At 52.3% G+C, this 22,010-nt stretch overlaps 2 protein-coding genes across 2 annotated transcripts; one reads left to right on the top strand and one right to left on the bottom strand.

Annotated features, from left to right (window-relative positions):
- Window positions 1-257: 257 nt before the first annotated feature.
- LOC123001230 (keratin, type II cuticular Hb1-like) lies at window positions 258-13,989 on the bottom strand. The gene is made up of 5 exons (XM_044385361.1): window positions 13,870-13,989; window positions 3,487-3,591; window positions 1,692-1,912; window positions 936-967; window positions 258-433 (listed from the first exon to the last, which is right to left on the bottom strand). The coding sequence occupies exons 1-5, from the start codon at window positions 13,987-13,989 to the stop codon at window positions 258-260; spliced, it is 654 nt and encodes a 217-aa protein (XP_044241296.1).
- LOC113257588 (keratin, type II cuticular Hb1-like) lies at window positions 13,958-21,101 on the top strand. Its single transcript, XM_048216844.2, has 9 exons — window positions 13,958-14,371; window positions 16,425-16,633; window positions 17,252-17,312; window positions 18,258-18,353; window positions 18,584-18,748; window positions 18,991-19,116; window positions 19,371-19,591; window positions 19,777-19,808; window positions 20,332-21,101. The coding sequence occupies exons 1-9, from the start codon at window positions 13,988-13,990 to the stop codon at window positions 20,505-20,507; spliced, it is 1,470 nt and encodes a 489-aa protein (XP_048072801.2). The 5' UTR covers window positions 13,958-13,987; the 3' UTR covers window positions 20,508-21,101.
- Window positions 21,102-22,010: the final 909 nt, after the last annotated feature.

The raw sequence follows: 22,010 nt of genomic DNA, 5'->3' as shown, positions 1-22,010 counted from the left end.
CTGGGTCCAGGTAAGCCACCAGGCCTCCCCAGTGGCGCAGCACCTGGGCTGCCTTCACCCAGGGGACAGGGCAGTCACCATCCTGTAATAGATTCCAAGACTTTACACTCTGGGGGGGTGGGGGTGGGAGCAAGAGGAAAAGATAAAGTGAGGGCCAGCTCCATGGGAAGGGGCGTCTGCGGTACAGTCCTTGGGGTCAAGTCCTTGGGGGCAGGAGCTAGGGGTTCTTTGACTTCTCCGGAGCTGGGCAGGAACGTTCAACATCCGCGGGAGCCGCTACAGCCCAAGCCGCCCAGGCAGCCGGGGGAGCCGCAGAGCGCGCAGCCGCCGCCAGGGGCGCCCGTGTTCAGGGCGCCGGAGCCCGCTTCGGGAGGCAGCAGGCGGGCTGAGCCCGAGGCGGAGCCGAGCCCGCAGGTGGGAGCGCTGCCCAGGGCTGAGAGGACAGTGGCTGTCGGAGAAAGGAAGCCCTCCTCTCCCGCTCCGCCCCGGAAGGCGGACAGATTCCTCTGCCAGAGGGCAGATGCAAAGACCCTCCTCCGTCCCCACCCTCGCCCAGGAGACAGGTGCAAACTCCCCAACGTAATGATACACAGACCCGGTCCCCCAAGACACAGACTCAGGGATGCCCCCTCCCTGGAGTTGGACACACAGATTCTCCCCACACGAGAATGAAACAGTCTCTTCCACAAGGACAGACCCACAGAACTTCCTCCCACACCCCAGGACAAACCAACAGAACCTTCCCCCAAAGGACAGACCACAAACCTCCTCCCCCAACACACACAAAGAATTAACCCCACGAGAAGAGACAGCCCCCCCAAAAAAGGGAGACACAGTGGAAGCAGACCCCGTCTCCCTTCCCAAAGGAATACACCCAGAGGAGAGGGGATAAGATTTGACTCCTCTAACCCAACCTAGGTCTATTATTTACTTACAGAAGCTCCCTGCCCCAAATCCCAGACCAAGCCTGCAGGGAAGAAGGAGAAAGGAGGTGAGTACTCCTGGGTATAATAATCCCCATTCTCCAAAACAAAACTGTCCTGGCTTTCCCCCACAGGCAGAGAGATCTGCCCGTCCGGCATGCTCCATCCCCACAGCTCTTTTGCATCAGACTCCTCTGGACCTTAAACTCAATCTTTCCTCCTTAAAGTCAAATAGCTCAGTTTTATGGATGACTTCCTGGAAGAGGGAGAAGACTAAAGTTCTATGCTTTCTTTGACCTGAACTTAGCCTTTTAAAGAGGGCATTTTAAAGGACGCCACAGAGGAAACAGCTCAACAATCTGAAGAGTATTGGTCAAGCCTCACCCTTTCTACCTATACACCGGGGGAGAAGGGCAAAACTGAGGACAAGGCACTCCACACTGGGGACCTTATTCACCCTGGCTGGGCCTTGGTCCCTGCAGCTGTCTCGATGGACTGACTGAGCCCAGCTCTCTGAGCCTGCGGGTGAATGACTTCACAAGTAGTCCCATCCCCAGTGCCAAAGGTACTCATCAGCAGGAACATTTTGTCTAGAGGGCCTCAAGCTGCTGGGGAGAGACTTGCTCCAGGAGAACAAGTCCCTGGATACCCGGGTCATCTCACCCCGCCCCTCTCCAGCTGATGAGGACCCAGATAGTGACCTCCCTGCGCCCCTGCACTCCTCACCGTGGCCATATCCGAACCACCGCAGCACCGCTGTGCCCTCACCTGCTCTCCTCGCCCTCCAGCAGCTTGCGGTAGGTGGCGATCTCGAAGTCCAAGCCCAGCTTGACGATCATGAGATCCTGGTACTCGCGCAGCTGACGCGCCATGTCGTGCTTGGCTCGCTGCAGGGCGGCCTCCAGCCAGGCCAGCTTGCCCTGGGCGCTGTCTGCGGCACCCTCCTCCTGCAGAGCTGGTGGCTCCGTGGCTCTGTCTAGTTCACAGGGCTGGGGGCAAAGGGAAGACCACGGACAGGACATCGTTGGCCCCCACCCTCCCCTGCTTCAAGGATGCAGACCTTTCTCGGAGGCTGGAGGGCCAGTGAGGGATTAGAAAGCATTGTAAGGAATGGGCCTGCCTGCTCTGAAACATGCGTGTGTGTGTGTGTGTGTGTGTGTGTGTGTCTGCCCGGCTCCCAGGATGGAGACTTGGGGCCAGCCATCTGCGCTGGCCGAGAGAGCGCTTTTCACACCTAGTGTGTGAACCTGCTAATAGGAGCTGGGATCCAGAAAGCGTCAAATGCTCCTGAACACATCCTGCTGGGATTGTTGTTCCATCAGGGAAATGAACCGGAAGAATATCCTTTCCTCACAGGAAACCAGCATCTGTAGTCTCTGGAGAAATACGGCGATGGTGATGGTGATGATGATGGTGGTGGTGGTGATGGTGGTGGTGAACGCTTGCCTTGTGAGGTGTGCTTGCGGCTCAGGAAACTGGGGTGGGAGGGCTGGGAATCAGAGCAGCTGAGGCGGGCGGGAGACCGAACCAGGACAGGGCCACCCATTCACTGTGCCACCCCCTGGAACCCAAACAGCTGCCCCTCCTCATAGCCATCAGTTCCTGAAGAAGGACGAGCCCCTCCAAGCCAAGACACTTGTGCCTGCAGAAAGCAGGGAAAAACAGGGAGCAGAAGCCCTTCCCTTCTGCAGGCAGAGCGTGAGCCAGGGGGCTCGACAGCGCAGCTGGGACGAAAGAGAGGCAGTTGAGAGGCAGAGAAGTGGGGAGAAAGAAAGCATTCATGGGGGACCCTCTCCCTTCTAAGGCCCTAGAGCCCGAGCCACAAATCCGAATGCCTGCAGAGGCCTGGCTGAAATATCCAGTTCCACAAAGAAATACGCACGTTCTCATTCTCCTGCAATCACCGGGACCTCTTGCACGCTTTCAGCCTCTCACTTCTCTAATTTAGAGACATGGGTCAGGTGCCTTTTGTCTTCCACAAGGCTAATAACAGTGCCGGCCAAGATGATGACCAAGGGCAAAGAGCCCTCAGCCTCTGTGTCCAAGGATGCAACTTGGGGCGGTGGGGTCCGGGGCCCACAAAAGGAGTGTGTGAAGGCGACAGAGGGGACAGAAGCCTCTCTTCTCTAGCCAAATGTTGCCAAATCTGTACATTTTTTAAGAGAACCCAGAAAACTGGATTTCTAGGTAAAATCTTGCAAGTTCTGAAGACGGGCTCAAGTTTAATGCTACATAGGACACATACAACACGCAGATACAAAAATGTACATGCACATAAAAACTGATATGCAAACAAGCATCCATCGTTATCCATATTTACCGTCATGTAAATTACTTGCCCACACGAAAGACAGAGAGTCCTAGGCAAATGCAGCATGACGAACGCATACAGCCACACTCGCCGTTTGCTCAGACACTCACGAGGAGAAACTCTAGCCATCTATTCCAGAGGATGCGGGATGACCAGCCTAGTTGTCACGGATAATGGACACCTGCCCACCACTCCTCGCGCTAGTGCGCCCCCCACGCAGCCACCCCTCACCTGACTCTTAGCACTGTCCACCTCCACGGTCAGCCGCTGGATGGCCTGGTTCAGCCTGTTCAGCTCCTCCTTGCTGTGCCTCAGGCTCGGCGTGGGTTTCTGCACAGTCGCCTGTACCTCCTCGCACTGTGGGGTGGAGGCAGCACAGAACGGGGGAGGGTCAGGGAGATGAAGAGAGCCAACAAGGGCGCTCAGCTGAAGCCAGCAAGACTGTCCCAGTACCAGCCCATCCACCTTCCAGCATGGACAGGGCCTCTCACTTCTCTGGGCCTCTGTTTCTCCATCTGTAAAATGGGGATGGTAATCTTTTCTGTCGCCAAGGGTTGTGCAGAGAATGAAATGCGCGTGGCAGGCGCCCTGGCGCATGCTCTGTCAGACACTCTATCAGGTCTGGAGATGCCAAAGGCTAACGGGAGCAGAGGGCGCAAAGAACCACCACGCAGGGTGATAATCTGTTGAGTCTGCGGACGCTTATCCCAGGCGTTGCGGAGTTCAACCTCAGGAAATCAGTTATGGTCATTCGCCATATGTGATCACCTCAATTAATACAAAAACCATTTTTTTAAAAAGCCAACAGTGATTCCTTATTTTAAAAAAAATATTTTTTTAAAAATCTAAGAATAGGAAGAAACTTCCTTAACTTGATGGACGCTATTAATCAGTGACAGGGATCCCGATTCCAGCTCCTTCCCCAAAGCCAAGGCCACTACGGGGAGTGTTGTCTGCAAGGGACAACACCAGTGGGCCTTTCCCCTTCCTGCACCTTGTCTCCACACACCAGTCCGTAACAAGCCTGGGCTCGGGACCACACATGGCGCCTTAGACCGTTCAAGGTCTTTTAGCTCCATCATCTCACCAGGGCTCAGGAGCACCTGTGAAGTAAGGCCAAGGGGACGACACTGTCTCCATTATCTTTCCTTGGGCGAGCTGAGGCTCACTACGCCTACCGTGCGAGGAACTAGGGACCCGGCAGGCCATGAGTGACCCTGCCAGCCAAGAGCTGAGCTCGACTGCCCCCGAAGCCCGTGCTCTTTGCTCTACACCCGGAGGAACATAAAGTCACACACACTCTTTAACGCAGCGAACAGGCACTGTTCACACCAGCCCAGTACAAATTGCTTTCCAGGGCAGATGGGGTGTGGGAAATGGTTATGAACAGACAGCGAAACATCATCTCCTGCCCGTCTCTGCCCTCGTCCCACAGCCCACCCTTTCCTGCTCCCATTCCCCAAAGCTGCAGGCACAGCAGACAAGCTTGTGCCTGGCTGGGTCCAACAGCTCTGGGCAGAGTCTAAGACCCCCTCATCCCATGTGACCCAGCGCGATGTGTGGACAAGTCTCACCATGACGAAGTGAGCTGTGGTCTCTTCCAAGCCTCCGATGAGCACCTGAGCCCCGCTCCAGCCCAAATAGCTCCCGGAATCCTTGCCTCTGAGGCCGTAGCCTCTCCTTCCTGGAGGGTTTGTGACCTCACCTTGTTATAATGGCAGAGTTCTGACAAGGGCTGGAAGGGACCATTCTGTCAGCCCGGGTGGGAGAGTGGAGGTCCCTGGGCTAGAATGGGCCTTGAAGGAAGGAGGAGGCGAGGGAAGGAAGGGTCCTTAAGGTGGGGGCAATGTGTAGAGCCAAGGAGCTTGGGCACATGGAGTAAGAAATGGGGAGCCACTGACAGTGCTTGAGCAGATCACCCCCTTGCTGTGCAATGAGGAAGACCGGTCTGGTAGCAGTGGGGCAGGAGGGAGACCGGGCTGGGGTTCCAGTTCCAAGACTCGGTAGGAAATCCACAGTAGGATGATGTCTCTAAATTGAAGGAGTAACCAGGGCCCAGGGAGCATGAGCCGAACAGCATTTTCTTTTTTTTTTTTTTTAATAAACTTCTCATCCATGCAAAAGAGTATATATAATATGCATTTAATGTTTACATAGCAGCAGTAATGAAACTAATGCTTGTGTACCCACCCGTACCTTCGAGGCCCAAGCAGGACCCTTCCTAATCACAGCATCCCCTGTCCCTGACCCCTCTCCGAAGTAGCCACTGTCCTGGGGTTTTGTATTAAGTATGCTTCGGCTCTTTACTATCACGTGCCTGTGAATCCCTAAGCAATTGTTTAGTTTTGCCTAACTTCAAGCTTTACAAAAATAGAACTACACTGTTTCTAGGACTTGCTTTTCCCTCCCCAACATTCTGTTTGTGAGATTCAGAAGCACGTCGCGCTATTTATTTTTCACCGCCGTACAGTCTCCCAGCGCGTGATTATGTCGTTCTCCTGCGGGTATACATGTGTGTACTTTTGTTTTTGTGCTAATAACGCTCATACGAACTTTTAGGTATGTGTCTGCTGCTATGCTTTGACAAGAAGCTATTTAGGGTACTGGCTGTCAAACCAGTTTTTAACCATAACTCAAAAGAAGAAATACATTTTATATCATGAATCAGCACCTACATACATATTCATGCATAGAAGCAGAAATAAGTCTCATGAAGAACTTCTCACTCCTACCACGTACAACGCACTCTGACGCACTGACCGCTCACCTTAACATTGAACTTATGGCCTTATGTTTTAGGTAAGATTTTCTGTTTAGGTTTTTCAGTTTTATCTTTAGGTTTTCAATTAGGTCTTCCATTGAGAGTTCATGTCTTTAAAATAGTATGTTGATTTTATTATGTATTTAATAATATAATGAAAATGAAATACCCATGAGCCCACTTATAAGCACAAGAACCAAACGTTACTAGGAATCTACATGGGCCGGGGCGCCTGGGTGGCTCAGTCGTTAGGCGTCTACCTTCGGCTCAGGACGTGATCCCAGGGTCCTGGGATCGAGCCCCGCATCGGGCTCCCTGCTCCGCTGGGAGCCTGCTTCTTCCTCTCCTACTCCCCCTGCTTGTGTTCCCTCTCTCTCTGGCTGTGTCTCTCTCTCTCTGTCAAATAAATAAAATCTTAAAAAAAAAAAAAAAAAAGGAATCTGCATGGGCCTGCACACTCCGTCCCCAGCCTGTCCCCTGCTCCTTCTCGCTCTAGGGGTGACCGCTTCCTTGAATTTGTGTCAGAATTCCCTTTCTTTTCTTCTAGTTTTATCACACACATGCATATACCCAGAAAAAAATTTTTTTCAGTTTCCTTTGTTTGGTTGGGTTTTGTTTTTCGTTTTTTTAAAGGATATCACTTGCTTTTTTTTTTTTTTAATATTATGGAAGTCCTCCACTAGGATTCATAGTACCTATTACGTGAATACACAACACTTTATGTAACTCTGTTATCGCTTTATTTTGTTTTCTCTTACAAAGATGGTGCTATGAACATTTTTCTAAATGTCCCCTGATGGATATATGTGAGGATTTCTCTGGGATACACACCTAGGACTGGAATTTCTGGATCAAATGTTCAGTATTACAAGACAAAAATTATTTTACAAAGCTTTTGTAATAACAATTTACACTTTGATCAGATTCCAGATTCATATCTTCTCTGATGCATCTTTAATTTCAACAATGAAATGATTTAATCAGTCTTATTTTTGGTTTTGCTTTACATTTTCATGATTCCTATCAAGGCTGAATATCTCTTTAAATGTTTGTTATCTGTATGGATTTCCTTTTCTTTTGCCCATTTTACATTTGGGTTGTTTGCCTTATTTTTATTAGATTCTAACTGTTTTTTATATTCCTATATAAATTTCTATTTCTAGATATTACACTTTGTCACTTGTATGTGGCACAAATATCACCTTCAAGTTTATGGCTTGTCTTTTCACTTTGTGCATCTTTGATAAATAAAAGTTCTTAAGTTTAATGTCTAACTTACCCACCTTTACCTTCGTATTAAGCATTCAATGTGACTTACATAAAAATCCTTCCCTATAGGGGCGCCTGGGTGGCTCAGTCAGTTGAGTGTCTGCCTTCCACTCAGTCATGATCCTGGGGTCCTGGGATTGAGCCCCGCATTGGGTCCCTTGCTCAGCGGGGAGTCTGCTTCCCCCTCTCCCTTTGCCTGTCCCCCTGCTCATGCTCTCATGGTCTCGTGCTCTCTCTCTCACTCTCTCTCTCTCAAATGAATAAAAAATCTTTTTTAAAAATCCTTCCTTATACCGAGATCAGAAAGGCATTCACCAGCTTTTTCTTCCAAAAATTTTAAAGTTTTGCATTTGACATTTATAATTTGAATTTACTTGGGACTGACTTTGTATATAATAGAAGGCAGGAATCCAGCTCTGTTTTTTTTCCATGTGGATACCAATGCATAGTCCCTTCTTTACTACTGATCTGCAATGCATACAACTTTATATATTATATATAACTTTTTTTTTATGGTAGACTCCACACCCAGTATGGAGCCCAACACAGGGCTTGAACTCATGACCCTGAGATCAAGACCTGAGCAGAGGTCAAGAGTCACTCAACAGACTGAGCCACCCAGGCTCCCCATTATATAATATATTTATATATAGTTAGCATATTCAATATATTTATATAATATATACACACAATAGACAAATTAATCAATAGAACAAACTAGAGAGCCCCTAAATTGACATATATTATATATTTTATATATATATAAAACATCTGTTTTTATATAATGTATGTTTTTATATAATGTTTTTATATAATGTATGTTGTATTATATATCATAATAAAACTATTATACATAGGGGCGCCTGGGTGGCGCAGTCGTTAAGCGCTACCTTTCGGCTCAGGGCGTGATCCCGGCGTTACGGGATCGAGCCCCACGTCAGGCTCCTCCGCTATGAGCCTGCTTCTTCCTCTCCCACTCCCCCTGCTTGTGTTCCCTCTCTCGCTGGCTGTCTCTATCTCTGTCGAATAAATAAATAAAATCTTAAAAAAAACTATTATACATAAAACATATCTAATATGTATGTAATATATATGCTATGTTTTTATTCATGTATAATATGTCAGTTAAAGGGCTCTCTAGTTTGTTCCATTGGTCAATTTGTCTATTCTTTTGCGGATGCTACACTGAATTAATAGCTTTATGATTATCCCTGAAAGGGCAAATACTCATTCATTCTTTTTTATCCCGTTTATACTTTTATAGTGCCTCGACTATTTTTGATTACTACTCTTCACCATAAACTTTAGAACCAACTTGTTAAGATTTAGGTAAATCCTTATTTGGAATGTGATTGTGGTTGTATTGACCCTGTAAATCAGTTTAAGGAGAATTAATATCTTTATGATAATAAAACTTCCCATCTATGAATATGTTCTAACGCTTCACGTACTTCGAGGAGGAGAATTGCTTTGTCATTTGGTAGTGTACGTTTAACTTGATAAGAAATTGCCAAACTGTTTGCCAAGATGACTATACCGTTTTACTCCCCGTGAAAGCTCCAGCTGCTCCACACTTCGTATCGTCGGTCTCTTAAATGTTAGCCTTCTCGTGAGTGTTGGGTTTTTCTCATAGCAGATTTCCCTGATGACTAATAATGACGAGCAACTTCCCATATGCTCATTGGCTCTTAATACATCTTCTTTTAGGAGCGCCTGGGTGGCTCAGTCCTTAAGCGTCTGCCTTCCGCTCAGGGCGTGATCCCGGCCGTTCTGGGATCGAGCCCCGCATCAGGCTCCTCTGCTGGGAGCCTTCTTCTTCCTCTCCCACTCCCCCTGCTTGTGTTCCCTCTCTCGCTGGCTGTCTCTCTCTCTGTCAAATAAATAAATAAAATCTTTAAAAAAATACATCTTCTTTTATAAAGTGTCGATTGAAATCTTTCACCCATTTTCACGAAATTGTTTGTCTTCTTGTTATTGAGGGGTTAGTTTTTAACCCCTGACATAAACATCTCATGTCATTATTATGTGATTGGATTTGAGTTTACCGTCTGGTTTTTTGTTCCTCATTTGTCTCAGGTGGGTGTTTGGGGTCCTCTATGGTTCCTTTCTGCTTTCTTTTGAGTTAACCAAATACTTTTAAATATTTAGTATTATTTATTCTATTGAAATATCTTATTTTGGGGGGCACCCAGGTGGCTCAGTTGGTTGAGGGTCTGCCTTCAGCTCAGGTCATGATCCCAGAGTCCTGGGATGAACCCTGCATCAGGGTCCCTGCTGGGAATGGAGTCCGTGTCTCCCTCTGCCCCTCCCCCTCCCCCTGCTCATGCTCTCTCTCTCTCTCTCTTCACTCCTTCTCTCTCAAATAAATAAATAAAATCTTTTTAAAAAATAAATAAAATTTTAAAAAGAAATATTTTATTTTTATTTATGACAATAAATATTTGTTTTTAGTGATTGTTCTAGAACCAAAGCTATTCATCCTTAATTATCAAAGTCTATGTGGAGTTAATACTGTGTGACTCCACACTTCACGATAGGGTAGTTCATTGACCCTCCTCCCCATCAGCTGTGTCATCATTGCCAGATCTTTTACTTCTACGTATCGTTATTTTTGCTTTAAACTGCCAGTTGTCTTCTTGGACGCTGCAAGAGTTCTTGGATCTGTAAATTGCTGTTTTTCACCAAATATGGAGAGTATTCTTTCAAATATCTTCCCACATCATTCTCACCCTTTTCCTTCTGGAACCCCGAGTATGCATATGCTAGAATATTCGATACTGTCCCACAAGTCTCCAAGGCTCTGTTCCTTTTTCTTCAATCTTTTTTCTCTGTGGTTCAGATTGGAAAATTTCTATTCATCTGTCTTCAGGATACTGACCCTACCCCCTGACATCTACAGTCTTTCATTAAGCCCATTCATTGAACTTTTCATTTCAATGATTGTAGTTTGCAATTCTGGAATTTCCATTTTGCCCAAACCTTTGGCTGGTTCCAAACAGGCCCCCCCACCAACTGGAACCCCCTCCCTCCCAGCCAAAAGCACCCCGGTGGATGGGATGGTTCCCTCTCACCCACACCTCCAGTGATAAGGAAAGCCAGCATGAGCTGCCCTGTGGCCTGTCCCCCAGACACCCACCCTTTACTGAAAGGGAGTCCATCTTGTGGTTTAATCTCAATCCCTTCTTAATTTATTCTTCTGTCACTGACTTCAGGAAGACCTCCCTGGGGACAACCAAGCTGATGAAACACCAGCGTTAGTCCAGAAAAGTATTTGACATCTTGAATGTGGACAAGTGTGCTTGGGCAGAGAGAAAATGGGAAAGTAAGACTTCCACTCTGACAGGAATTAGTGAGGAATCAGTCCACTCACAGCCTGTCATCCAGCTCCCTCTTTGTCACTGTGGGGCAGGAAAATGAAGGAAACCCTTTCTCCCTGGGTCTCTCCACCCTCAGAGCTAAAACGTTCTTCCCACTGTCTAACTGCACTGTCTCCCTCCAGAGCCAGAATCAGAACCATGCTGCCCTCACGCCACCGGATGCAGGAGAGACAAGGTCAGTGTGAGGTCTGCGCCCCAGTTCCTGACAGTGGTTTCAGAAGTAACGTGGTCACCAGCTCTGAACCCAGTCACCCAAGGAATCATTCAAGATTCCCAGAAGGTCAGAGGAGAAAGTCTGGGGTGCAGCATCCCCTAAAGGCTTCTCCCCAACCCTGTCCCAAAAGAACATATCTTCGCTGCTACTTCAGCTTCTCTTCCCTTCATGTGTCCACCTGTCACTGCCTCTGATGCTGATAAAAGCACAAAGTGGGTTAACGAAGGAAGACGCTTCCAAGGCCAGTAGGTTCGGTGGCTCCCAGTTGTCATATCATGTAACCCCCTCTGAGAAAACAGACCTTCCCCACCAACTCACGTCTTGTAGCCCTTCCTGCACATGCTTAGGGCAGGGGACAGCCATGACACAGCAGCGCCACAGGCCGAGGGGCAGCGGAAGGCACAGCCAGAACTGTATCTTTGAGTGGTTGTCCGGGAGCTGGATTTGAGGACTCCATTAGGGGAGCTAAGGCAAGATGATCCACAGGTCATGGTGAGCCAGGCTAGAAGAGAGAAAGCCAGAGGAAGAAGAGGATTCTGACCCCTCCCTCACTGCCCCTCCCTTTTAGAAACCCACATACCCGGATCCACCTGCCTCACTGCGTAGAATGGCCATTTTGTCACCTTTATGGGCTTGAGGGATTTCACAGCCATTTCTCCTCTTTCCTGAAGTAACGCCATCAAGAAGGGGCTTTAGAAAATCCTACACTCAGGCAACTCTGAAGCCTTGGCAGCATTTCTTCCACAGTTGGGGGCCAGAGGGAGCCCAAAGAATCAAGGTCAGCCAAAGCCTGTGGACTCCACACTTCGAGAGACAGTTCAGGAGGGGAAGGGAATCTGGGTCAGAATGGTTTCTTTCAGGGGACCCTGGCAGCTTTGAGGGGAAACACGTGCCAGAGGATCCACGGGCAAGGCCTCAGAGGACAAGTTTTCAAGGCAACCCATGATCCTTGACCCTTGGCGGGGCCAGAGGGAGACTGCCTCTACCCCCACCAGCTCATGGCAAAGTCACCCACACAATCAAAAAAGCATTTGCTCAGCTACTTCACGCCGCAGGACCCATGAAGCTTGTGGTTGGGGTGGGAGAGTTCCAAATATCCGGCTGCCTGCCCATTCACCTCCACCTCTTCCCGGGTGCCTTCAAGATTCCTCACCCCTCCACCCAACACAGGGTCTCTCCCTCAACTAAACCCCAAGTTCAGGGCCACACTCTCCAGACAGTCTCTTTGGAAGGGTTCCCTTTGGGGACACTTTCAGAAGAGTCAGCTCCATCCACCCACCAAAACCCAGAAACAGATCCCAGCAAGCCTCACGTAAGGGCCTCCATAAGTCTAATTTGAATCCTCCATGCTTCAGGGTAACTCCGTCTCCTCTAGTGAGGGAGACACCAGGGGAAGACTTCGCCAAGACTACTATTCCCTGGAGAAAACTGGCGTAGAAATGCCTGGTACTGAAGCCATCAGTAACACCTGGCAGCCCTAGCTAAAGCTGGGAGTGGCAGCTGAAGACACTTCAGCCTTGGACTCCACCTTCCACAGAGGACCCAACTAAGGTCGGGCTGAAGCTCCTGCAAAGTCAAGGCTAGACCAAAGGGATTCAAGTCCACCAGAGTGTTGGGAAAGACAGCAGAGGGGGCCGAGGGGCACTCTCTGGAAATGGGTTGCCAGGCAGAGCTGGCCATGATGACTTCTGGAGTTCCAGGATTTTAATTACCCTTTGCATAATAACAACTTATATTTAAAAGCAAAGGAAGCTGAGGATGGTTTGCATGTTTTTCTTTAATGCTGCCTGCTGAGTTTACATTCTAGTTTCCTCTGTCCGTAATTGGACATATAATTAACTTCCATTACAATGGATTATGGCCTTCTAGAGATGGTAGCCATGACCAAGCACCAGGGGAGGGGAAGGCTTGGGAACGGGCCTATTTTTCTAAGAGCCCAAACCCTAGCAGTCTGGACCCCTGCCTAGGAGAAGAACTCAACCCTCACTGAGTCCCCAAAGACTCAGACCTTGGGAGGGGCCAGCGTGGGGGAGGACTGGGAGCCTCCTTTCAGATTCTGAATCCCCTCCTCTATAGAGCTTTCTGTGCTTGACCTTAAACAAGTCACTGAACCACTCTGAGCTCACCTTCCCAATCAGGTAAATGGGCACAGTAACACTGACCAGCGGAGGATGTCCTGGGGGTAAAGATAAGATAATGCATTATAGAGCCCTCACACACTGGAGGCACTCCATTGATGCTGCGCCCCTCCCTTCCCCTCCCATCCCCTCCCCTCCCCTCCCCTGGGAGAGTGGACAGGGGTACAGGAAGCAATTTCCAGGACTGGGGGGTGGAGGCGAGATACTTACAAGGAGAGGAGCTATGAGCTGAATTCTGAAAAAGAAGAGAAAGTTTCTGCCCAAAGGGAGACAGGATGAATGGCAAATTAACAATAGAATAAATAGAACAAACAAATAAACAAACATTTATGGAGCTCTTACTAAGTGATAGGCAGGGCCCTAAATGCTTTCCTGTCCATTATGTCATTAGGTCCTGGCAACAGCTCGCAGACGGGTACTATTTATTATTCCTACTTTGCACGTGAGGAAACTGAGGCTCAAAAAGGTTATTCACTCGTCTAAGACAAGAAGCGGCAGAACCGACTTCCGAGACCCCTCCCCTTGGACACACACGCGCGAGCACACACGCACTCGTCCCCCAATGCCTTGCGGGGCCGCATGGGAGACCAAGGTTGCCGGCCTGCGGGGCGGCGGCGCCCGGCTGGGACCCAAGCGGGGCCGCCTGTGCCCGGCTGGCCAGCCCGGGGACGGAGCCTCTGATCCAGCGCCGCCCGGGCCGAGTCCCCGTCGAGGGGCGCAGAGGGGGCGCCCCGAGTGTGGGGCGCACGGCCCACCAACGTGACCGGGCCTTTCCGAGCCCCATAAAGCGCGGGCGGGATGTGAAGCCGTTTTATGGAGGCGGCTGGCCGGCCCGGCCCGCTTTGATTCCCGCCTGGACAAGGCGCGAGGGCCGACCTCCAAGCTCGTAAACGCGTTAGCCGCGCGCTCCCGCCGGGCCGGGGGGCCGCGATATAAGGCGCAGCGCGGGCCCCGGGCTCCAGCCACCCGCCGCCGCCAGCGCCGCCGCCGCACCATGTCTTGCTTCTCCTCCCGCCTCGGCGCCCCCTGCGGGGTCCGCGCCTTCAGCTGCGCCTCGGCCTGCGGGCCCCGGCCCGGCCGCTGCTGCATCACCGCCGCCCCCTACCGCGGCGTCTCCTGCTACCGCGGCCTCACCGGGGGCTTCGGCAGCCACAGCGTCTGCGGAGGCTTCCGCGCCGGCTCCTGCGGCCGCAGCTTCGGCTACCGCTCCGGCGGCGTGTGCGGGCCCAGCCCGCCCTGCATCACCACTGTGTCCGTCAACGAGAGCCTCCTGACGCCCCTCAACCTGGAGATCGACCCCAATGCGCAGTGCGTGAAGCAGGAGGAGAAGGAGCAGATCAAGTTCCTCAACAGCAGGTTCGCTGCCTTCATCGACAAGGTAGGTGTCCTTGATCACACCCTTCCTGAATCCCACCAATGCGCAGACTCAGGCTGGGGTACTGAGGGTGCAGTCAGAGGCAGGAGGGATATAGCCCAGGTGAGCTCCTAGCCTGACGGAGGAGATGGACACACACCCAGGGCACAGACAGACACAGAGAGATGCGTATAAGGCAGCAGCTCCTGACTTGATAACACTATTATTATATACAACCTTTGACCAGACAGGCAGGGTCTCCACAGACAGGGGGATGTCCTTGCTCACACTCTTGGTGAGCCTAGCAGTCCTGGGAGAACCTTGGAATTTCCCGGCCAGTCTCTAGAAATGGGGGATGGGGGCTGCTGACATTGTATGTGATCATTTTAGGTGGTACATTAAAGCATTAAATAACATTGAAACACCCGATGGGAACAGTCATCTCTTCTCATGTTTGTTTCAATCCTTCTGATTAAATCTCATTAGGAGCTAATAGTCTTCAGTATCCCTCTAATACCTGCTGTTCTTCCACTTCTAATAAAGAGAGCAAGCCTCAGGTTCAGAGCTGCCTGGGACAGCAGTTTCAGCTAGAATTTAATATTTTATGACTTGCTTTTATGTATGCCTAGTGATACCGGTTTTACAGCTATGGTGGTAATACAAAGTTAGCCCTTGAACCCCATCTAAGTGTAAATGTAAGTGCCAAGCAAATCCACTCACAGATAAATCATGAGTAAAATCGTACAAGGGGATGATCCTGGGGTCAGCCTGCGAGGGTTGCACATTTGAGAATCACTGCCACCAGACCCGCCCCTCGAGTGTACACAGAAGACAAAGGAGACAAGGGTACAGGGCCGGGGGCTTGCCCACGGGCGCACTGAGGGTGGGTAGCAGAGAGGACTCCACGCCCAGGCTCTCTCCAGGCCCCTGCGGCTAGAGGGTCCGAAGCTTGGGGGAGACTACCATGCTCCCCTCCAGCGGGAGCTGGCCCATCTCAGCAGGCGCTGCACCCCGAGTGTGCCGACATTCACACCCGGGAAAGGCAGCCAGGGAGTGGAGCGTGGACAATGTCCTGGCCCAGGAACAGGCCTTCTGGGCGCCACGTCCAGTCTCTCTCCTGATCGGCTGTGTGACACTGGGCAGTGGCTCCCCCTCTTGGCCCCAGAGTTCTCCACACCAGAGCTACGAGCGGCCCAGTGTGTGAGCTGGCCATGACTTTAAAAAGCAAGATGGGGGCTAAGGCAGCCATGAGACTCCCTACCATAGTGCGAGCCCTGTCAGCTAAGACCCCCCCTGAAGTGAGCCCACAGAGTATCAGCAATCCCCAGTCCCCATTTCTGGAAGTTCCAAGTAGAAAATTCCCAGCTCCGCTCAGCAGATTGGATGGAAGGATACCAGGGCTAAAAAGCAAGGTAATGTCTCGACTCCAGCTAAAGTGTCTGAGCTGAACACTGGAGGTGGGGACTCGGGGGCCTCGTCTTGTTTGCTGGCATCCTCTCTGGCCCGCACAGTACGTCTTCACCATTGCCTGTCTTCAGTGTGAGTGATTTCCAGGAAAGGCTAGCATGCTTCTCTTCCCCCAAGTCTTCACCCTCCCCATTTTCCAGAATCTTCCCCCATTCACATCAGCTACTTGGCCTGCAGAGATAGCTAAGCATCCAATGCAAGAGTTTAGGCCACCGAAGACCATACCTTCTCCTCATGCCTCCTCAGACCAAGAGAGCCCAGCAGGGGCCCTGCTGTCCACCCGTTTCTTCTGCACACCTCACTGCTAGTTCAGTCCTTTTTTTTTTTTTTTAAGATTTTATTTATTTATTTGAGAGAGAGAGACAGCCAGTGAGAGAGGGAACACAAGCAGCGGGAGTGAGAGAAGAGGAAGCAGGCTCCCAGGGGAGGAGTGAGCCTGATGTGGGGCTCAATCCCAGAACCTTGGGATCATGCCCTGAGCCGAAGGCAGACGCTTAATGACTGAGCCACCCAGGCGCCCCTCCTAGTTCAGTCTTGACTCTCCCTGCTGTCTGAAGAGGGCTGGGGATACTGGCTTCTCCCACAGACTTTTCCCCCATTTGCACACCAGGTGCGCTTCCTGGAGCAGCAGAACAAGCTGCTGGAGACCAAGTGGCAGTTCTACCAGAACCGCAAGTGCTGCGAGAGCAACCTGGAGCCCCTGTTCGAGGGCTACATCGAGACGCTGAGGCGGGAGGCCGAGTGCGTGGAGGCCGACAGCGGGAGGCTGGCCTCAGAGCTCAACCATGTGCAGGAAGTGCTGGAGGGCTACAAGAAGAAGTGAGTGTGGCCAGGAGGATAGTCTCAAGAAAGGAAAGGGGATTAAGCCAGAGCAGGATAGATTTGGCTTAGACCACAAGAGGAACTTTCCAATAGGAAGAAGACACTGACAGGAAGCCTGTGAGGAAAAATGCTCTGGGAGTTTACACATGGGGGGGGGGGCGGGGGGGAAAGGGCGGAAGCTGCTCCAGCCGCCTCGTCCTTATGTGCTTGTTTCATTAATTCATCAAACTTTCACTGACATCTCCTCTATGTTCCGGGGGCTGGGCTAAGCCCTGAGGTGGGATGGGGAGGGGGGGCACCAGAACTCGTAGGGGGTTCCTGCCCCCCAGGGAGTTACGCTCCAGAAACAGAAAGCCTATAAACATGTGCACGGCACCCCTGCACACCCACCACCCACATCAGGAAGGAGAGTCCCTGAAACCAGAAGAGCACTGGGTGACAGGGTGGATTGAGTGCCCAGAAGAAAGGGATGGACAAGTTCCCTTCTAGCCCAACCCTTTTTGAGTCTATCCGGTTCCTGGGATGTGTTTGTCTGGGCTTTCGTTCTCTTTTTTTCCTCTTCAAATCCCAGCGTATTAAAGTTCTAGCCCTGAGTCTTGCGCCCTTTATCTCCAGATACGAAGAGGAGGTGGCACTAAGGGCCACCGCTGAGAACGAGTTTGTGGCCCTGAAGAAGGTGAGTGACCCCGGAATCCGTGTTCCCCAACTCAGAAAGCAGGGCAGAGGCAGGGAGGAGCCATCTGTAATTCAGAGAGGCTGAGCGACTTCCCCAGAATCACATAGAGGAACCCCTCCCCTATTTCCTCCCCACCTGCCCCCGCCAGGCCCCAATCCTCCCAGTGTGGGCCCCGACATCGGAGTACCCTGCCTGCTTCAAGCAGGGCCCTCTACTCCTCCAACCGAGCTAACTCCCATCTGGCCCATGGCTTCCCACCTCCTTCTGCCCTGTGCCTGCCAGAGAGCGCTCCTTCCTGACTATTGTGATTGAAAGACCTGTGAATGCTGGGGGTGGCCGCATCCTCAGGCCCCCAACAGCTGTGAAAGGCTGGCGTGAACAGTACTGCTGTTCCTCACCCCTTAGACTTGATCCGCCACAAGTGCCATCACGTGGACCCCCCAGGTCCTTCCCACCACGTCCATAGGAGGCAGCCAGGGGTTACTGTGAGGAAACTGAGGCACAGAGGTCAAGCATATTGTCCTGAGTTGCCCTGGTTTGGAAGGGGCAGAATTAATCCCAGAGACCTCTTCTTCTGACCACAGATCTAGATTTCTTTCCCTGAGGGGTCAGGACAGAGAGGGCAGGAGCATCATTAGAATGGACCCCTTTTACCCAGAGCCTCAGTTTCAGTGATAGTGCACGGTGTGGATTCTGGAGGGATCATCCGCGTAGGTACCAGAAGAAGTGCCTGGAAACCTCACAGGCCCCCTCCCTTACCCAAAGCTGCTCCAGACCCCTCGGACCGAATAAAGGATTCCACCAATGCCGCGATACCAGGCATTAGGATGAGCAGCTAAGGAGGGTCTCCAGGGAGCTTGCCCAGCCCGGTGTGTGCCCTCCTGGGTAGGGAGAGCTCTGCATTGCCTTCCCAATGAGACGCCTGTGCCCCCCCCTCCCCTTTAGGATGTGGACTGCGCCTACGTCCGCAAGTCAGACCTGGAGGCCAACGCAGAGGCCCTGACCGAGGAGATTGACTTCCTGCGGCGCCTGTATGAGGAGGTGAGGGGCCCTGGTCCAGGCAGAAAACTGGCAGCCAGCCTGGAAGATCGGGCTTTGGCTGAGGACTGGAGTTGGCCAGAGATTTGGGCCGGAGCTGCAGTCCATGAGGCTATAGTGGGAGCAGGGGCTGGAGACCTGGGAAGGACTAAAAAGATTGGGTCCACACTGGTGGGTGAGGCTGGGGTGTAAACAAGATCCCTTCCATCCTCCCACCCCCCCACCATCTGCAGGAGATCCGTGTTCTCAACGCCCACATCTCAGACACCTCGGTCATCGTCAAGATGGACAACAGCCGGGACCTGAACATGGACTGCATTGTGGCCGAGATCAAGGCTCAATACGACGACATCGCCAGCCGCAGCCGGGCTGAGGCCGAGTCCTGGTACCGCAGCAAGGTGAGGGGCATAGGACACCTGCCTCCTAGACATGGCAGTGGGCAGGGAAGACCTCTTTTGTCTGGGGATTTTGATTATTAGGGATGGTAAGAGGACAGACATCTCTCAGTTTGGGTGGTAGAGCAGGGCTGCCATGCATGGGTGCACAGGCTGAGCACTGTACAACTTACCAATCGTCTGTGGTGTCTGAATGGGTGGGAAACTGCATCCTGAGCCTCAGGAGCATCTCTGCTTCCCCCCAGTGTGAGGAGATGAAGGCCACGGTGATCCGGCATGGGGAGACCCTGCGCCGCACCAAGGAGGAGATCAACGAGCTCAACCGCATGATCCAGAGGCTGACCGCTGAGGTTGAGAATGCCAAGTGCCAGGTAAGTGTCTCCTGGGGCCTCCCCAGAGTCACACAGGCAGTGTGTGTCCCCAGTGGATCTCACCATTCCCACTCCGGCCCATCTGCAGGACTACAGTCTCTTGTTGTGGTCCCTGGGGGACACTCAGCTGATGAAGGGGAGAGGTCTGTTCTTGGGGTGTTCCCAGCTGGGGGCGGGGAGAGACTGGACACATCCAGGAAATGGACAGAGAGACCCGGGACCATTACCCACCTTGTTCTCTTCTGGGTCCCCAGAACACCAAGCTGGAGGCCGCAGTGACCCAGTCGGAACAGCAGGGCGAGACGGCTCTGAGCGATGCCCGCTGCAAGCTGGCCGAGCTGGAGGCCGCCCTGCAGAAGGCCAAGCAGGACATGGCCTGTCTGGTCAAGGAGTACCAGGAGGTGATGAACTCCAAGCTGGGCCTGGACATCGAGATCGCCACCTACAGGCGGCTGCTGGAGGGCGAGGAACAGAGGTGGGGCGGACAACTGTGGGAAGAACATCTCTTCAATCTCTGGGAAACCGTGCTTTGAGCTGGGCGTTAATTTGCGTTAATTTGCATGTCATTTGCATGTCATTTGCATCAAGCTTCCGTGGAGGAGGGAAGTTGCGAGGGTTGCGCTCCCCAACTAATTTTTGTCTCTTTGCTCTCCTTACAAGGTTGTGTGAGGGCATTGGTGCTGTAAATGTGTGTAAGTAATCTGTACTGTGGGTTCTGAAATAAGGTCTTGGGGTTCCTGGTGGGCAGGCGGGCCAGATCGCAAATATTTCAGGCTTGTGAGCCACCTAGCCTCTGTCTCAACTACTCGACTCGTCACTGTAATGTGAAAGCCACAGCCATAAGCAATAGCTAAGGAGTACACATGGCTTGGTTCCAATGCAATTTTATTTGCAAAAACAGGAGGCCGGCACAGGCCATCTTTGAAACCCTGAAAGGAAGGGGGTGGGTGGCAGTGAATGATTATAAATTAACTAACTATATGACTATAAGTTAAATAGCTGTTTCTGCCTATAGGGAGGACCTGGGAGAACAGTTATCAAGGATGCTTGAGGCCAGAGTGCAGGAAGGAGTGCGGGGGCGGGCGGGCAGTGGGGGGTGGTAGGAATAGAAACGGAGGGAAAGAGCTCTGAGCAAGAGAAGGGGGTGCTGGCCAGTAGGCAGGGGCCGCCAGCGAGGACCTCGCCCGGGGACTAAGCCCTGTTCTCCTCCTGCAGGTGTCAGCAGCTCCCGGGGCGGGGTCGTCTGCGGGGACCTCTGCGTGTCGGGCTCCCGGCCGGTGACCGGCAGCGTGTGCAGCGCCCCCTGCAGCGGGAACGTGGCGGTGAGCACGGGAATGTGCGCGCCCTGCGGCCAGAGGTGCAGCGGCAGCTCCTCCGTGCGGTTCGCGTAGCACCTCCCGCTTTGTCAACTCTCCGAGTCAACAGTCCCTGCCTCCAGCAGCCAGGCCCGGAGCAACCAAAGTCCCTGCGCTTGAAGCGGAAGGGCTTCGAGAACCAGCCGGCCTGACCTGCCCAAACTGCAACCTTATCTTCCTGCATCTCCCCCGCCTTCTCCCCGTCCTTCGCTCTTCGTGGATTCTTCCGGGGAAGGCCAGGCTCCCCGCCCAGCTGGCAGCCGCTGTCGTCCTTACCCCCGGCCACAGAAGTCTAAATGTCTGGGTTCCTCGCAGCCCTGGGCAAGATCCCATCCTGACTCGGGCTGCTCTGGGAGCCTGGCCTGGCAGAAACCTGTGGCTTCTAAGGGACAGACTGGCCCGGGTCCCCTCGGCTGTGTACTTCCGTGGGTGCTGTGTACTTCCGTGGGTGCTGTGTCTGTGCTGCTATCCCACCGGGCCTCCCCTGCCTTCCTCACAATGACTGAGGCTGCAGCTGCACAGGGACGTCTTTTGGCGGCTGCCTCGGCTCCCTCTCCCTCGTGCTTAGTGCTTAGTCTCGACGTTTCCAATAAAGCTCATGGATCATATATAATGTGCTCCGAAAATCTCCCATTTGTGTCCACACGCGTGGACTTCCAGCCCAGTTTTTGCCCCTGGGAGGCTGACAGAGAAGGTGTTCGCAGCCACGAGGGAAAGAGGGCTGTCTCCGAGGCACCCGCCCCTAGTGCCACACTCATACATCCTGAAGGCTGCAGGGGGTGGGCGGGCAGCCCCAAATACCCAGCTACCCAGCATGAGGCAGAGCTGGAAAGGAAGGGAGAAGGGCAACCGAGAAGGGATTTTGCCAGGAGGGTCAAGGCCTGGCTCTCCTGACACCTTTGGAGGGGAACCTTATCACGTGTGACTGATGGGACACCAGTGGTCCACTTCCTCCACTCCCCCATTCCACCTCCACCTCAATATATGAAAATTCCTGGCAATGGGATCACATAGAGACCTCCCCTCCCCCCAGAAACCAACACTCTCTTGATAGCCCCCTCCCCCCACCCACCACCACCACCATCACCCCCAGGGGCATCCCAGACACAGAGACCTCCCCACTACCTCCTCCCCACTATCCATTGTCTGTGCTGTTGCCCATCAAGAACAGATATTCCCCGGGGCGCCTGGGGGCTCAGTCCTTCGGCTCAGGGCGTGATCCTGGCGTTCTGGGATCGAGCCCCACATCAGGCTCCTCTGTTAGGAGCCTGCTTCTTCCTCTCCCACTCCCCCTGCTTGTGCTCCCTCTCTCGCTGGCTGTCTCTCTGTCAAATAAATAAATAAAATCTAAAAAAAAAAAAAAAAAGATATTCCCAACACAGACCACAAAAACACCCCCACACTTACACACAGACCCTCCCCCCAGCCCCATCAGACACCCTGACACACAGATGTTCTTATCAAGCAGACAACACACAGGTGCCCCTCCCTCCACCAGCGATCCAGATCCCCAGCCCATGGACCTGGACAGAGCCTCCC

The sequence above is a fragment of the Ursus arctos genome, unplaced genomic scaffold (genome assembly GCF_023065955.2).
Source record: "Ursus arctos isolate Adak ecotype North America unplaced genomic scaffold, UrsArc2.0 scaffold_26, whole genome shotgun sequence".
Taxonomy (NCBI): Eukaryota; Metazoa; Chordata; class Mammalia; order Carnivora; family Ursidae; genus Ursus; species Ursus arctos.
This window is presented reverse-complemented; position numbering and strand designations above follow the sequence as displayed.